This window comes from Argiope bruennichi, chromosome 9, assembly GCF_947563725.1.
Source record: "Argiope bruennichi chromosome 9, qqArgBrue1.1, whole genome shotgun sequence".
Classification (NCBI taxonomy): Eukaryota; Metazoa; Arthropoda; class Arachnida; order Araneae; family Araneidae; genus Argiope; species Argiope bruennichi.
Window position 1 is genome coordinate 90,798,569 of NC_079159.1, and position 18,099 is coordinate 90,816,667.

Below are 18,099 nucleotides of genomic sequence, written 5' to 3' on the forward strand. Positions count from 1 at the left end.
ATATAAATATATACAGTATATAAGAATATAAATATATACAGTATATAAGAATATAAATATATACAGTATATAAGAATATAAATATATACAGTATATAAGAATATAAATATATACAGTATATAAGAATATAAATATATACAGTATATAAGAATATAAATATATACAGTATATAAGAATATAAATATATACAGTATATAAGAATATAAATATATACAGTATATAAGAATATAAATATATACAGTATATAAGAATATAAATATATACAGTATATAAGAATATAAATATATACAGTATATAAGAATATAAATATATACAGTATATAAGAATATAAATATATACAGTATATAAGAATATAAATTATATACAGTATATAAGAATATAAATTATATACAGTATATAAGAATATAAATTATATACAGTATATAAGAATATAAATTATATACAGTATATAAGAATATAAATTATATACAGTATATAAGAATATAAATTATATACAGTATATAAGAATATAAATTATATACAGTATATAAGAATATAAATTATATAAGAATAGTATATACAGATAATTTAACATAAAAAATGATATGAATTTACTTTCAGACTGAAACTGCAAGTGAGGGGGATGAATACAAAATACGAATTATGCGAAGGGAAAAAAAAAAAAAATGTTGTACTCATTGTAAAAAAACTTCGCTCCAGAGACTGATGAGTATTCACATTATAAATTCCACTTCCTTGAGTGAGAAAAGAACATTTTTAGAATTGTTTCTATGTAATCATTAAATGATCTAGACAAATCATGAAATGAGCTGAACAAATGAAATTTCGTACTACTTAACATTGAAATCACTAATCCTGGTCAATTTCGGTCGAAATATGCAAAAGGGAAATCTATCGAAGTCCATATTTGTGAATGAGAACTAGATAAATAAAAAAAAAAATGCGTAATGAGATGAATGAATTTCGGCAAATGATTTTTTGGCATCAAATTGTAGATTTCTATAAAATGTTGGACCAAATTCGCAAATAGTTTAATAGTTACTAATATTTCTTTTTTTTGTGTTTATATGAAAGCAAAAGTGTAAAAAAATGAACAAGCAAAATAAAATTTTCTGTAATGTATTGACTTAAAAATTATTTATCTGAATTAAATCTGGAACAAATCAGCGAAAGGAAAATTTTCTACAATGTATATTCTAGTTAAACACAAAACCAGCCAAATGGCACAGGCATACAAGGAAATCAATGAGAGAATTCTCTCGCAAGTTAATTAGTTAATTTAACGTTTTTAAGAGGTGAAAGCGAAAACTCTCATTCAAAGGAAGCCATTTTTATAATTTAAAAATAGTTCATAATAGTTTTTTAATGACATCTATTTGATTTTTTTTTTTGCTAATTTTTATTCTAAATTCCTCATTTGTCAATGTGTGTTTTCGTTGGTTCTTATGAAAAAATCTATAACTCCAAATGATTTACATATTATTGCAAGTATACCTTATCATTCTGCGAATAAATAAAAATTAATTAATTAAAATAAATTTCTAAGAACACATAAACATGTTACATATATTTTACTTTCTTAGTTAGCGGACTCAAAAATTTTTTACTACCACTTTTCCCATTTGCCAATCAAATAGTTAAGAGTATTTATATTATTTCTCTCATACTAACTTGCAAAAATAATATTTTCACTGGATACTTATAATAAATAAATGCGATTAAAATTATAAATAATATTTTCTTGAAGAGTGATGTTATATATATATTCTATTCGCGGATTTGCTTCAATGACATATTTCAGATGCGTAGTTTTGAGATAAGCGTTACATGCCAAATTTCATCTATTTGATTTTTTTTGTGCGTTTAAATTATTGAGTACCTATATGGATGGCATGAACAGAATGCAAGTTTCTCAAAAAGTTATTTTTTTTACCGAACTTGAAGTCTCCAAAGTACAATATCCTCAGGTCTCTGGATATGGATTTCTTTTGAAATTATTCTTAGAAAAAAAAAATCTATATTTTCTACTCAATATATTATCTACTTTTTCTACATGTATATTTCCCCTACGATGAAAACATCATCCCAAAACATTTTCCCATCCCAGCAAAACGCCTGGTGTAGAACTGGCTTTCAATAGTTATGAAATATTGACCTATGGCTGAATTTACTGAATTTTACTGAATCTATCGTGTGATGTTTATCTAATTATTTAGTGATTAATTTCTGGCATGCGGTTAATAGTATCCGAAAATCGAATTTGTGTTGTAGACGCGTTTTTAACAACCAATTTATACAAAAATTTGACACAAAACTGTAGTGGTAGTCATAAAATTCCATACCAAATTTGACATATTTAGACTTATTATATTTATGTGTTTCTAAAAGTACAGATCTACAAATGGTCAGCTGGCGTCCTGGCATAGGGGTAGCGCTTCTTCCCCGTGATCTGAAGTCCAGGGTTCAAGCCCCGGTTGGAGCACGGCTGTTCTTCTGTGTTCTATCTATGAGATGTATGAATATGCCCCCCTGTAAAAAGGGATTGTGCAAGCAAATATGACGCATTAAGTATGTCTTAGCGTCATACTCTTGGTCCTAGTTAGCGCTACTGAAAACACAAGAGACGCTCACTCGGCTTAAATCGCTGGCAGATAACTATCAGCGGGCTTATAAAATGCCGTGAGTCACAACACAACAAATGGTCAACCCCTTGTTGTATTTGGCTCAAAGTTTAATAATGTCTGCACTATAGATGTTCTGCGTACTGAATTTTATATCTCTCTCTCTGTTTTGTAGTTATAGGGTTAACTTGTGTTATAACAACATGACAGATAGACTTCTGCTGAACGGACTTTGCTCAAAATGTGACATAAATCTAGAAATTTGATGAAAAGGCAACGGACCAAATTTTCATTCATCTAGCTCTAAACGTTTGAGTTATTTTTGTCACAGACAGACAGAAATTTTCTAAAAATGCGTTTTTCGAACTCGGGAAGATCTAAAACATGAAGATTTGCTGAAATCTTGAGTTCGAATTTTTGATGATTAAAATACTTTCCCTACACTCTAGTATAAGAAAAGTTAAAAAGTAAACAAAAAAAAAATATACAAAAAGATGTTTTAAGTATTATATTTTCTTTAAAAGTTATCGGAAAGTTGCGAAAATGTAACAAATGTCAAAATATGAAGTTATTTGAACTTCTAATTAAATGACAAAAAAAAAAAAAAAAAAAAAAAAAAATTCTGGTTTTGGAATAACAAAACACTTGTTTTACAATGTAAAAATATTGTAATTTTGTAGAATCGTTAAAATTAAGTTTCCAATTAATTTTTTACATTTTTTTTAAATTGTTCATAGCCTGAGAGCATTCTTCTAATCAGTCAAATAACAAATTTTATTCTTAAAATTTTGCTAATAATTTTATTTTAATTGCTTACTTATGTAAATGAAGTCCTGTCTTACGTCATTCTAAGTTTAATCGAAAATTATATTCTATTCAGTTTTCACCCGGAAATAATAAATTGGACAATTTGAACGTTTTGACAGGAATACTTTTATTGTAAGTAATGGCTCTGTTGCCTTTTTTCTACGTGTTATGTTTTTCTCAATTATGTTATGGTTTGCTGGTATCTTGGCAGTTTTTAAAAAATATATTTTCACGTTTCTAGTTTTTTTTTTTTTTTTTTTTTTCAAATGACACATATATTAGAAATACTTCTTTATGCACCCACAGTAAAATGTATAAGATTTCTCTCTGTTTTACTTTGTAATCACATTTCTGAAACTGCTTGAGATTATCACTATGCGTAACTTTATTCTTTATCATGATTGTAAAATAAAGATATATTTTCTGTACATTTTAAAAACTGTTTTTCAATAAAATTTCATTTCGATTTTTGTTCTTTATTCTGTTAGATTTCTAAATGAATATATAAACCATGATTAAAAACGACAAATTAAGATGATTATGCTGTTTAAAACCGCGCGGTATAACAAGTCAATTTCTTGCATATATTTTTGCTCTCAAAGTCGCATAGAATTATTGTAATTGTATTAAATTTCGGTCTCGAGATTTTAATAAATGAATGAGATTTAAGACTTCCTAAGTCCAAAAAATACGTTTTTAGAATTAAGTCTGTTTGTTGATATATGAATATGAAAATTACAGGCATGAAATTTGGCATCATATCTTTTTACTGAATTGCAGATTATTTATCAGTTTTCGGATGAAACCGTCTGTCTGTTTTTCTATTCATGAAATGGCTAACTGAAGAATGCAGCTTGTTAAATGGATGAATAAAGTATATTTTATTCTCTTTTGGTTTGTTGTCTGTATTACATTTTGAACCCAATGTATCAAAATGTCAACCCTCTGACGGTGCATTTGAGAGTTTGTGGACATGAGAGCGCAACGATTTACATGAAATTTTTGATATGTGATCTTTTCGCAAGCGTTCTAGACCTGAACCAAATTTTGAGTCCTATCGATGGAAAGGACTCCTATCGAAAGAAATCTGAATTCAATTTTTTTCGTTATACTCTAAAACTCAAAGCGCACCATATTGCATTAGTAAATGAAAGAACCAAGGATAAAATTATCTTGCTATTATGTACTTAATAGCTATTCGTATTACGTAAATAGTATATCTTTTGACTTCCTTCATTCAATACCTCTATTTTTAAACGTTATCGTGAGTTTCAGAACCCCCCCCCCCAGTTATCATACTGAATAATAGAAAAATACTTACTAACAAAAAAACAAAGAGAAATAAACCTGAATAATTTTTCTCGCAGCTCTCTTGTGTACTAACACTATGCATTTCGTACTACGTAGCGAACTGATGGAAATTCAGAATGGAGTCTGAATGTTCATCCTTTCTACCGTTTAAGTTCAAAATCTGATACAGATCTAGATATTTGATTACATGATCACGGATCAAATCATCGAGTGTTACCACGTATCATTTTTCTAAATCACTGCATTTACGAACTATCCCGTTCAAATAAGCAAATATACAAATTGAGAAACGTGCATCTTCTTAATGGGTTGGCCGAAAATTTGACTGAGATGTAAAATTCTAATAAATTCTGAATGCTCAATTTCATCCATCAAGCTAATAACATTTATGAGCTACCATTGTAACGTCTCCTTACAGTTTACGGCATATTAGACTAAAATCGGCTTACCCTTCGGGGAATGAAATTTATCTGGTAAATCCGCGAGGGGGAAAAACTTTATCGGGAAGGGAACATCTCTTCTGGACAGAACAGGGTTATCACCGAACTTTTGAGAAATGACCACTATAATGATGAAGTTTACATAAGCATAGTGTACAAATGAGAGGTGTAATAAATAACATGTAAATTAATTTTACAGATACTGTCTATAATTAAAGAATTAACTATGTTAGATGAAAACAACTATATGTGTTTATAATAGATGGATTAAACTGATGCCAACTTCGGATAGTCTTTATTCTCTAAGAAATTTCGTTCAATATCGTAAAATTTTTAGGTGAAAATCTTTAGATTAGTTTTAAAACAGAAGGAGCGATCTTTCCTAAACTGCTTAAAATATTTTTATGATATTATTATTTCAATATTTTTAATAATAAGGGTTATGTTATAGTATGGATTATCCAGTAGGCTGTAAAGAAATTAAGTCTTGGGACACATAGAGCAGAATAAAAGTTAGGCTTGTTAATTATCGACAGATCAATCCCCTTAGAAATTTATGAATTTTTACTTTAGTATAATTCTGGTACTATTTGTGCAATTTTAAATATTTTTACAGTGTAAAGAAACGGAATAAAGTAATATTACTTATTAGTAAGAATTTAATCAAAACATAAATCAATTTTTATATACATACATAAATACATGCATACATCTTGCATTAAAGATGCAAGAAAATTTTTCTATGATCTTTCAAAATATCTATATTAGTTCAATCATTCAGTTTTATTCAGGGCAAACATAGTTTAATATATACAGGACATCCACTCTAGACAGAGCAAATAATTAATTTATAAAACTTTAATAATAGGCATATGCATTTAATAAAACATGGTCTAAGTAATTATGTAATTTAAACCAATAAATGTCCTGATGAATTTTGGATTTCAAATTTTTATACAGATACCTTATCCAGTGAAACATATTTAATAAAATACTATTGAGGCATCAATTTTTTAAATAAAAATATTGCAGTACCACTTTTTTGGGAGTAATACTGATCGAATGATGGAAATTTAAATACCTCTTTTCTGTAAAAACGCACGATTTCAGACCTGTCCGCCAACCGATTTGAAGATACACCAATCAGACCTAACGTTTCTCCAAGGCTGATAAGCATAAAATAATAAAATTATTGATTGTCTTAAAATGATATTCAAAGCTTTATAATTCGGTCAGATTTGATCACAGGCGATTGAAACATTAGATCATAAAGATTATTTTACAGAATATGATTCATAGGATTGAAATATTGAATAAAATTTTATATTCATAATAATTTTCAGAAATACATTTCCTAACTGAAATAAAATAAATTATTATTATTTAAGTCATTGAAATCCTTTTGAAAGTAAAATTTATTTTCATGATGCATCAGAGAAATTTTTATTGAATAATTCTTTGAGATAATACATAAAGTATTAAAAAAGTACTCTATAATACACGTAAGATTTCAATGCTGAAAGATTTGATGTTTGCACTCATAATTTTAAAAATCTTGTTTGATTTCAGTAAAAAAGTTTTTTTCATTCATTGAAATTTTATCGTTTTCGATTCAATTTTAAAATCAAATTTTATGGGAGCTGACAGATAATTAGTTACAGAGATATGTAGTACAATGTACTGAATATAGTTAGTGTGAGTTACATGATTATCAAAATTTAAAGCTCAAAAGTAATTTTCCAAAGGAGTTATTACGAAACCAAGTTACAAGTTAAAAATATTTAATTGGAAAATTTTAGTAAGAATTATTCTTGGATATCCAGATGATAGCTAAGGGCGGCTAGTTAATATTGTTACAAATCTGTAATTTTGCTACCCGGCACAAATAGTGTCATCCTGGAAAAACCGTTAAAACCTTTGTAAGATCTGTCCTGTGCATGCTGAGCTTGGCGACGAATTTGGCGAGTTTGACGACTAAATGGATCATACTGGACAGTTCGAGAAGTCGGAGTCGCCGACAAGTAAAGAAACTGGACGATTAGACGGCAAGCAAGCTGCTGAACTATAGCGGTTAAATGCATTACGTTATTATGATTGATCGACGGTATTTTGTTGTAGAAAATTTTTTGTAACAATTGGTGTCAGAAGTGGGGTTAGTTGGACTTTCCTGTGTATGCCTTGAAACAGAGGAATGGATGAAAAATTCGCAGAGTTACTTGCCATGATGGTAGAGCTGAAGAAAGGACAATAGGAATTGAAAGCCGGATATGAAGAAATAAAGAAAGAAATTTTAGAAGATAAAGGTAACAAAATCGAAGATGGCCAAGATATTACAGAAAAAATTGAAGGAAACAGCCAGAGCGAAGTGGATGAAGAAACGACCGAAGATCGAATGGAGACGGTTGTCACCAAAAAGGAGCCTGGAGATCCTGAGGATGAACTGAAGTTTGATAAGGAGATGCACGAACAGGTGGACTGTCAAAAAATTGCAGAATTGAAACAGTCTTCTCCGAATGAGTCCCCTGATGTAGAATCGAAGGAGCCGGCACTTGGGAATGGAGAAAATGAACTCTCTTTGAACGGGTCTGTTAGTGGCGACCCGTGCTTAATGCCTATGGATTCGGGAGGTTGGATTGGATTTGTCGCAGAGGGTAAAGGGACAACCTGTCTGCAAGCCTCTTGATATCTCCTGGCATAATGACACGGATGAAGACTACGTGGCTGGAATCGCTGATCCCTGCAGTCTTGACCTCAATTTCCTTCAAGAATTCGGCTACGCTGTGGGCTTGTATAGGAGTCTGATACAAGTAGGAACCGAGGAATCTTCTGTGTATCCGGAAAACTTACGTCGTCGCAGAGGAGCCCTTCCCTCAGGGGCAGATGCGCTGTTTGAAAGATCCAATGTTGAGAGCTGCGGATAATTCTCGAGTATCGAGAAGGGACCGGGAAGAGGTGGACATATTCCCGTGGAAGATCTGCCGACAAAGTTGAATCCCTGGCTTTCAAGTGGACTCCGGAGGGCACTGTTAGACCTTCCTGATAGTCGATTGGTTCGAAGTTCAAAGCAAGCAACCGACCACCCTGACTAGAATTTGTTTCGGAGAGTCCTGTTAGGACACAAAAAGTAGCTCCTTGGGACATCCTGCATTTTAAAGAACGGAATCGAGTCTGGGTGAACAATCCGAAACGACGAAGAGGTCCGTATCAAAAGCATTGAGAAGGTTCGTATGGATCTTTAGTAGCCGCCAAATTAGTGAATGATGTAATTTTCGAAAGTGTGGAAGTCGCCAAACGCATTAACATCATCACATTATTCGGAAGCCTACGCCATCTGTTGAAGTGGGACTGCCGGGAGGTAAGTCTTTGAAGAGGAGAGCATTGTTACAAATCTGTAATTTTGCTACCCGGCACAAATAGTGTCATCCTGGAAAAACCGTTAAAACCTTTGTAAGATGCTCAGCTGTGCGTGCTGAGCTTGGCGACGAATTTGGCGAGTTTGGTGACTAAATGGATCATACTGGACAGTTCGAGAAGTTTCACGATCCATCCAGTAGGAACCAAGATACACTCAGATACGTGCTGATTGGCCTGAAGATTCTAGCCCCGCCTCCCGGAACTATAAAAGACGGGCAATCTGAAGCTGCGAAGAAGTTGTGTGGATCGTCAGAAGTTGTGTGCGAGAGGAGTCGGAGTCGCCGACAAGTAAAGAAACTGGACGATTAGACGGCAAGCAAGCTGCTGAACTATAGCGATTAAATGCAATACGTTATTATGATTGATCGACGGTATTTTGTTGTAGAAAATTTTTTGTAACAATATGTAAGAAAATTCAGAATGATTTAGATTTTTTTTTGTTCTGTTATTGGATATTATGTTTTCTATAGCTCCTTTTTAAGTATTAATCATAGGAATATGTTATTTAATTTATCAATAGTAGATATATATTGGTAATGAGATTTTGGAAAAATATTGATTAACAGAAATTATTGAAGTAATGAAGTAATAGAATATTATTGAGAATTTTTACATAAAAGAATACTTTTGAATTTAATCATGCCTTCTTTGCTTCAAAGGTGATTATACTGTATAAAAGTTTTTTCATTAACTGAATTCTCTCTGAATGATTGTATATTAACGTAATCAATTAAAACTCCCATTCTTTCAATCTTAAATTCCGAATAGGGAATTGGTTTCAGATTACGATAGTATATTTGCTTCTATTGAATAATTGAGTATAGAATACCTTTTTTATTACCACCTTAAGTTGAAATAAAATTATTTATCTCACAGATGCTGTAAAATTGTAGATATAAGATATATTTAGATATCTTATATCTACAACTAGCAGTACTCGCACAGCGTTGCAGTACCCACAACGTAACATCTAAGAGGAAAAATTAACTTTAAACTTAAGTCTAGCCTCCACCCGATATGACATGGGAATATCATGCGGGATCAAAAAGATATTTAGAAATCATCAAAATTAACTACAAAACAATTTTTTATAGCATATATTCAGAAATATTTAGGGCTAATCTTTGATATACAGTCATTTGGCGCCTTGCGAGGTTGGCAATTTTTCGGTGGCGCTTTGATTGAGGTTACATGGCCGCCAATTTTTTTATGTTACTGTACTTCGATCTTTCCTGTTTATTTCCCTTGACTTTTTTTTTTTCTTTTTTGCTGCACATACTTCTTTTGCTTACTTTAATTATTTTCGATTAAATTTTTTTGCATGCATCTCATTTTACTGCATTTGACTTTTTTTTCTATATTTCCGTTAATTTTCTACAGCTTTTCTCGGAACCTTTAGATTGGAAACGCTATTGCTGCCGATCTTGCCACATTCAGCCATTTCGCTAAAATTTGGCGATAAACTATTTTTTGATTGAAAATGACTGTATATCATTGCTGTTCCATATTTAGACTGTTAGTATAGTTTCAATTTCCCGTTGTAAACAACACATGCCTTTTCATTCATCTTTCTATTTTAAAACTGGGCTAGGCTTTGATATACAGTCATTTTGCACCTTGTGAGGTTGGCAATTTTTCGGTGACGCTTTTGCTACCGTTACCCTACTGTTGCCATTTTCGCCACATTAGGCCAATTCGCTAAAATTTGGCGATAAATTATTTTTTGGCGGAAAGGACCGTATATTAAAGCTAGGTACTTTTCCCGTTAGCTGGGCGAAAGCGAAAAATCGCCAAATAATGTAGAATTCCGCCAAATTTTTTACGCCAAATTCGTGTTTGCTTTACAATCCGTTAGCCGGGAGCAAGCGAAAAATCGCGAAGTAATGTAGAATTCCGCCAAATTTCTTACGCCAAATTAGCGTTTGGTTCACAATTGGCGACATTTGCGCCCGGCTAACGGAAAAGTACCCAAAGCTGTTCCTAAAGCTGAACAATACGGACAGACTATAGACATTTTTCCTATTGAAACCAAGGCATCATTTCTGTAATCCATACATGGATCGAAATTCAGAGTGGATTACTCCTTTTCGGACCAAATATAAGGAACGTTTATTCTTTCACTTCTTTTCCTGTGTCTCAAATTTTAATGTCTTTTTCTGTCAGCAGACAAGCGAGATTCGTTCTGTCTCTGTAATTCAACTGCAGTGCGATTTAAAGAGAGACGGTTACTTCGCTCAGCAGAAGACTTTCCTATGAAGAAAGTGTGGACATTCTTTCACTGATATTCGCTAACCTAACGTTCCTTTCCTCTACATTTTCATTATCGCGCAACATACGAAGCGTTTTGGCATTTAATGTGCTCCGGCCAAGGTTGAATTTCCTTCTTTTGGGGATCGTGAGATTTCAATCGCTGTTTAAAATCAGACGTAAAGAAGTGTATCACACATGAATACCACATCCCTTGCTGTTTGCACATGCGAAGTTTACGATTTCCGCTCACGCGCGGATAAGTGCAAAGCACAGGTATTGCTGCTTTACGCATGCGTGAATTGTAATAGGAAAATAGTTAAAATCCCAATTATAAAACTCCTTTCTTTTATTTTGATATCACTTCACACTAAAACCTTATACTAAAACCTTCCCCAATAAATGCCCTACAAAATGTACAAATATCTCCAAAATTAGTTAAGTATTTCTCGAGTTTTTCGGGTTTCAACATACAGACACTTTCAAGAGACTTCATTTTATACTATATATAGATTTAAGATATATTTAGACTTTAATGCAATATCTACTATATATTTCACAATTTATTTGGTCAGAAAAGTAACATAAACCACCTTAGGCAACTAGATCGATCGCCAGGAGTAACGCTCTCTGAAATTTTCAATAAAATATTTACGTAATTTGGCCTTTTAATAGCTTCTTCAGCAAAATATTTTTAAGCTTCAAGTTCCAATAGTCATATAACTCATATTATTATAGAAGTCCTAATATATTTAATTCATTGTACCGTACATTGTTCTAATTTGCTGTCAGCTACAGTAAGATTTAAATTTGAAATGGAAGAGATAAAACTTCAATAAATACGAAATTCTTTTTGCTGAATTGTTGCTATTTTTTAAAAATAAGATCACAGAAAATTGAATTCTTCATTAATATAATCTTATATGTATCACATAATATTTTTTTATAATTTATTCAATATTTCAAAGAATTATTTAAGTTCTCTATTTCACTGTTTTGTCATTTTACCTTCAAAAAGCTTTGAATCTGGTAAATAATATTTTATTTCAAACAATAAATGAACTTCTGAAAACAATTATGAATTCTATATTTTATGCAGTCTTTTGATATTATAAATCATATTCAATAAAATTATCTTGAAAGCCTAATCTAAGAATGAATATAACCATTTCATTCTTCCGCGATAAGCCTGACCGAGTTATAAAGCTTTCAATATTATTATTTTAGGAAAATCAACAATTTCTTTATTTTTGATAATCATTCTTGTGAGAGTTCATGAGCTGATTGAAATATTTTCTTCAATATGGTCGATGGAGAGGTCTTAAAATTTTGTGTTTTTGCAGAATAGAGACATACGGATTTTCATAACTCAATCAGTTTTAATTGCAAAAGAGAGGATTTTTTTTAAAAAAATATAATGTAAGAATATTTTATTAAACATGATTCAGAGAATAGAAGATCTGCATAAAAATTTAAAATTCGCAATTTATTAGAACATTTATTGATTCAAATTACATAATTACTTATATCTGCTAACAAAATGATTTAAATAAAATATGTCTGTTGCTAAAGGTTTACAAATTAGACGTGGGACTCCGATTAGAGTGGATATCCTGTATGTAAGAAACAATATTTGCCATAAATAAAACTGATTTATTGAATTAATATAAATATTGCAAAAGATCATAGAAAAATTTTCTTGCATTTATTTTTTAGAAAATATGATATTTCATTTCATACAGACACGTGCTGAAAATTACTTTTCTAACTTTAATTTGCTGTAATAATTAACTTATTTTTTTAGTTTGAACTTGAGTCAGCGTGATGGCAACTCGCTGATTAAAGCTGATTTTTCTCATGCACACGTAACATGCTTATACAGATTAAATTTTATTTTTATTTAGTGAGAAATAAATTGTTGGAAAATGGGGTTACAATATTTTTTTAAAATTCATTAAAAATAGTAATTTAATTTATAGGTTAAAACAATGGTATAACTGAAAAGATAAATATTTGTACTTTAAATGATGCAAAAACAATTTGGGTGCTGTGATATTCGGAAGTTCTTGTGGAAAGATGCCAAAATCTCACTTAATTTTTAATTCATGGAAATTCTAATTAAAATTAAAAAAATAGTCCAGAGGTGCACATTCTCACTCTCCAAACTATGAATGTGCCAAATTTGGTACACTCACGCACACTCACGCATGCACGTGAATGAATTATGTCACCCTGATTTATTTCACAAAAAAGAAAAAAATCATGCAAAAAAGAGTTAAGGCTTGCCCATTATGATTTGGTACGACTTCGTAAGATTTCGGCCTTAGTAACTGGAAGTTTTCACCGTCTAAATCAACGAAAAGTTTTCCACGTATGTGTATATGCGTGGAATTAGATTATAACATCGCCTTCGCTTACCCCTGGGGAAATTAAATTTCTCTTGGGAGCCCTACGAGGGAAGGAGGAAAAACTTCAGTGGGAAGAGGTGATGTCAATTCATTGCGATTCTCGCCGAGCGTTTGCGGAATGATTGCTAACAAATAATAATGGAAAAATATTTATTAACATAGCTTAGGAGATTAGGGATCATACTTGTTGGATAAATACGATGTTAATAATCAATAAGTTAAATGTGTTTAACAAAAGCAGAGACTATGTTCACATAGACATGGATAGATGAATTAACAGATTTCTCATGGATGTATTTCGTTCAAAATTAGGCAGAAATCTACTAATCATGAGAAAAAAATCCTCGTATTAAATTTTATGGGAAATTTTATTTGTCGTGCACAAAGATTGGTAAAGAACAGACATTTTTTCAAAAAAACTGTTCATTATATTACACTTATTTGGTTTGTAGAGTTATTGTATCATGAATATAAAGATTTACCATTGAAAGATTTTATTTGAAATTTCTCAATCTACAATTTTGAAGATAAAAAGCCAATACTAAATTTTATTCATAATATTCGTTGTGTTTTTCTCATTTTTAAAGGCAGGTAGACAAAGTTCCAAAACTGCGTCTTTCAAACTTAGGGATAGAAATTTACCAAAATATCGAAATCGATACTTTTTGACAATTACTATTTCTTTGTATACGAGAAAATAAAAATTACTAGTATTTCTTATTTGAACTATTACTCGGTATAATAGCTCATTTACCTTATTTTGTTAATGTATTATTTTTGTGAAAACTAGCCATGATTACATTTCACGACTGTTTGAATATCGGAAGCTATGATACTTAACAAACCGTGAAAATGTTTGTCTTTTATATGTTAGCACTCCCGCTTAATTGTTTCGGATAAATTGGGGAGAAATTAAAGTTGTCGGAAGCCAGAATTCAAAGATTAATAAATTTAAACATGAAGTTAAAGGTTCTGTAAATAATTTCTCAAATGCTTTTTAGAAATGGAGAGTTTGAAAAAATTAACAAATTAGCATTGAAGAGAATCCTTTAAAATATTTCTATTTCATGTGTGATTTCATGAGAATTTTTAAATTCAATGAAAGGAGGAAATGTAGGCTCAGAATTAAAAGAGGAAATTAAATTTCAGGAAGCGTTTTGTTTCGACTTGAAGGGTTTTGAAAACTTTTAAGCACAAAATTATAAAGAACCACTGAGAAAAAAAGGTAGTTATTTTGTTTTAATAAATACAAATGGATGTAGTTATTTTAATTCAATAAAGCATAATGATTCTTCATTAAATGATTTTTTGCAAGGTATTGTTAAGTAGGTATCTTAAGCAAAAAATTATTAACCCTTCCATATCGCACACATTTTTACTTCTGTATAAAATCGTGGATTATTTCTAGTTGCTGTTTATATAAAACGCTCGTGATTAAGTCCAAATGCTTTTGTAACGAAATGGGTTGTTATTTATAAACAAAGTTATAAAAGTGTTCTCTTCAAAATGATTTGAATGATTGAGTTCCGATTTTTGTTACCCTGTGGAATGTATTTATAGAAGGGATCTATTCATCAAAATATTGATGAATAGAATGTTTTAAGTAAATATAAAATGATCAATAATTTATTAATAAATTATTGAATTTTATTTAATTTTCTGACATTTCTAGTGACTCGGAAAACCAGGGACAATTTATGCGGGCAATCAAAAAATTTTTTTTTTGGAATTCATCTCTTATTGGGCATTTGAGTTTAATATTACAATGACAGAAGTAAGCATATTTAGATTTTTCGCGGAAATGGCTAACGGCATCCTCCCACGCTTCGATGCCGAAAGTTACCCATCCGATGACCATTAACAAATCGACCCCCCCTCCCTTTCTTCCCAAACAAGACTGACACGCGCCAATTTCTTTCTCGTAAGTAACTACTTCCCTTTTTTGATTTTATTATTATTATTCCCTTTTCCTCCCTCTCTCTCCCTTCCCAAATCTTTTCCCCTCTTTTTTTCTTCCCCACCTTCATTGACGGAGTCCAAAAGCTCTAATCGCATCAAAGAAAGGCGGCGCCTGCGCAGATCAGCCGCAGTGTCTGCTGCCGCCCAAAAGGGATGGAGCTCGGGTAGCTAAGGAGGTAGGCGAAAAAGCAAGATGGCCGATGGTGAGGAGATGCGGGGCAGCAACGACAGCGTGGGGCCCTCGGCCTTCCGATCCAGGGCCCGAAAGGGGGCTCTCAAGAAGAAGAATGTCATCTGTGTAAAGGACCACCGGTTCATACCCAGATTTTTCAAGCAGCCCACCTTCTGCAGCCACTGCAAGGATTTCATTTGGTGAGTTTTTTTCTACTCTCTTCCTGCCTCTCTTTCCTCCCGTATCTTCCGCGTGTTCTCGACGGGTCGTTAGAGAGGCGAGAGTGCGGGGAGGTGCGGGGGAGCCGTCACCCTCTCCCTTCTCTTATCCCCCTTCCCGTTACGAGCATCCACCGAAGTGCCAGAGAAAAGGTATCGCGAGGAATATCATATTGGTGTAAAGGAATGTTTTTTTTATGTACCTTTTTTTTTTTTTTTAATTTCCTATCTGGAGTTTGTAAAGAAATGGGATGCGCGATTTTTATCTGAAAAATAAAAAAAAGATGAATGCGATTTCTGCTATCCTTAGTGTCATAAATCGAATGAAATAAGACAAATGAAAATGGGCCCTGTTACAGAAATGAGATGCTTAATTCGAGTGTATAAAATGAGAATTGTCATATTTTCGATACGATGATCATAAAAATCATATTTGCCACGTTTGCTCTATTTAGACAACCGTTTTAAAAGTTTATGAATGCGTTGAAATAATCATATTATAATGACGATGTCTCTGCAAAATGAACATTACTGAATTAATAATATAAAAGAAATTATATGCGGATCTTAATATATTCATATTAAAATGTGTGAATTCTTTGAAGTTTTTGAAAAAAAATTCAGGTGTTTTGTTTTACAATACAATGTTATCATGAGAAAGCTACCTTTTTTTTAATTATTATTAATGAAATGATTATGACGTTATAACGGGACTCATGTATATCATGAATTTTACACATATTTATTGGATTTTTTTTCTAATTCAAATTCATTTCCTAATTCAAAATGAATGATATTAAAAATCCCACAGTAATATAGTGCTACGTAACTAAAAATATAAATGAATAGCATGAAAAAATGAACTATACTCAAATAAAATGCAGCAAAGGACATAAATTTTTATTAAGGAAATTCTTTTGTTGAAAGAGATCTTATTTCAAATATCATATTTTTGTTATGTTTTCACTGATTATTAAATAGTCTTTAATATTTCATTTAATTAATGTTATTCTGTTAATATGTTATTTATGAATCTATAAATACAAATGAACAAGCAATTTACTTTGAGAGACGTGAAATTATTTGAAGGAAAGCGCCGACTGAAGAATTAAATTTACAGTATTTTTTTAATTATAATAATAAAGATAACAAAAAGGATAAATTTAAATAACTCTTATTATATCTAATAATAATAAAAATGAACGTGTTTGTGTTGGCTCTTTAGAGGCCAGACCGTTTAACGTACAGCTATGAAATTCGATACGTTCATATTTGGAGTGTGAAAATATGCACCTCGGATCGAATTGTTTGAAATTTTAAGTAATTAATAATTAAGCTGAATTATGCCTCCTTTCTGCTGTAGTTACCGAAAATATTATTGCAAACAATTGAATTTTATACCGTTTATTTAAAAAAATTCTTTTCAATGATATTAAGTAAGACAAATTTTACTAAATTTTATCAGTTTTTATAATTTTTTTGTCTAATTAGATTAAAAGATTAAATTGTTGCACTGAAATTCAAATTATTTTCTGTGTTTCCATAAACATTTAATAGTTTGAATTTTTTGAGGGTTTTTATTGATATTTGTATAATTTACAAGATGAATAAAATGGTGAAGTTATATTACTACAAAAGTTAGAGGATCAGTGAACCGGAAATTTACGTTTTAAATAACCCTATGATGTCATGGGACTAGTATATATTAGAAAAGTTCATTCATCGAAAGAATCACATGAAAGGCAATTAAAACAGTTGAACTTTAATATCTAGCAATTTGTCGGTACTATGGACATGAAGTGCTACCTAAACAATTTAACTAAAATCAAATATAAACAGTATACCTGGCAAAACAGCTGATCGCAATGAAAACTAGCATTAATATAAATTTTTGTCAATTTAAATGTGCAGTTAAAATTTAAAAATGTTGATTATTACCATTTTAAAATGATAAATTCTTTATTCTGAATGCATTTTAATTACATAATAAGTAAATAGAATTCATTGGTATGTGAAATATATATAATTGATATTCATTTCGAATAATTAAACAAGTCACTAATTAAAAAAAATAAAATTTTTATATTTTTAGTATTAATATTTTTGAGTAGTATTTTAAAGAGAAACTGCTTGGTGTATTTATGTCACAATTTTTTCCACAGCGATGACCCACTGAAAAAAACCCCTTCAAAATTTCAAAGAAAAATGAATTCTTCCTATCACTATAACTGTCAAGATTAATTATCTTATCTAAAAAGTTTGAAATTAAAGAAGAGATGAGATATTATGCCATTGAATGCTTGCTTTGACAGAGCATTTCGTAACAGTAGTGACACTTAAATCAGAGATTTTTGGCGATTGAATGAATCTAATTCTTCTCCATCAAAAGAGAACGTTTGCCAGCTGGAATGAAATCAAAGGAGGCTTCATGGAAGTTCCAGGGAAAGTTTCCTCCACTGCAGTTTACAAGTGAAAAATATGTTTCTGAATTCTTAAAAAAAA

The 18,099-nt window shown here is 31.0% G+C and overlaps 1 protein-coding gene across 1 annotated transcript in view; it reads left to right on the plus strand.

The window, feature by feature from the left end:
* Positions 1-15,322: 15,322 nt before the first annotated feature.
* LOC129983940 (protein kinase C, brain isozyme-like) overlaps positions 15,323-18,099 on the plus strand; it is a 113,704-nt gene continuing 110,927 nt past the window's right edge. Inside the window, exon 1 of the mRNA XM_056093668.1 lies at positions 15,323-15,579. Within this exon, the coding sequence (XP_055949643.1) occupies positions 15,401-15,579 (179 nt within the window). The 5' untranslated portion in view covers positions 15,323-15,400. The remainder of the gene's footprint in view (positions 15,580-18,099) is intronic.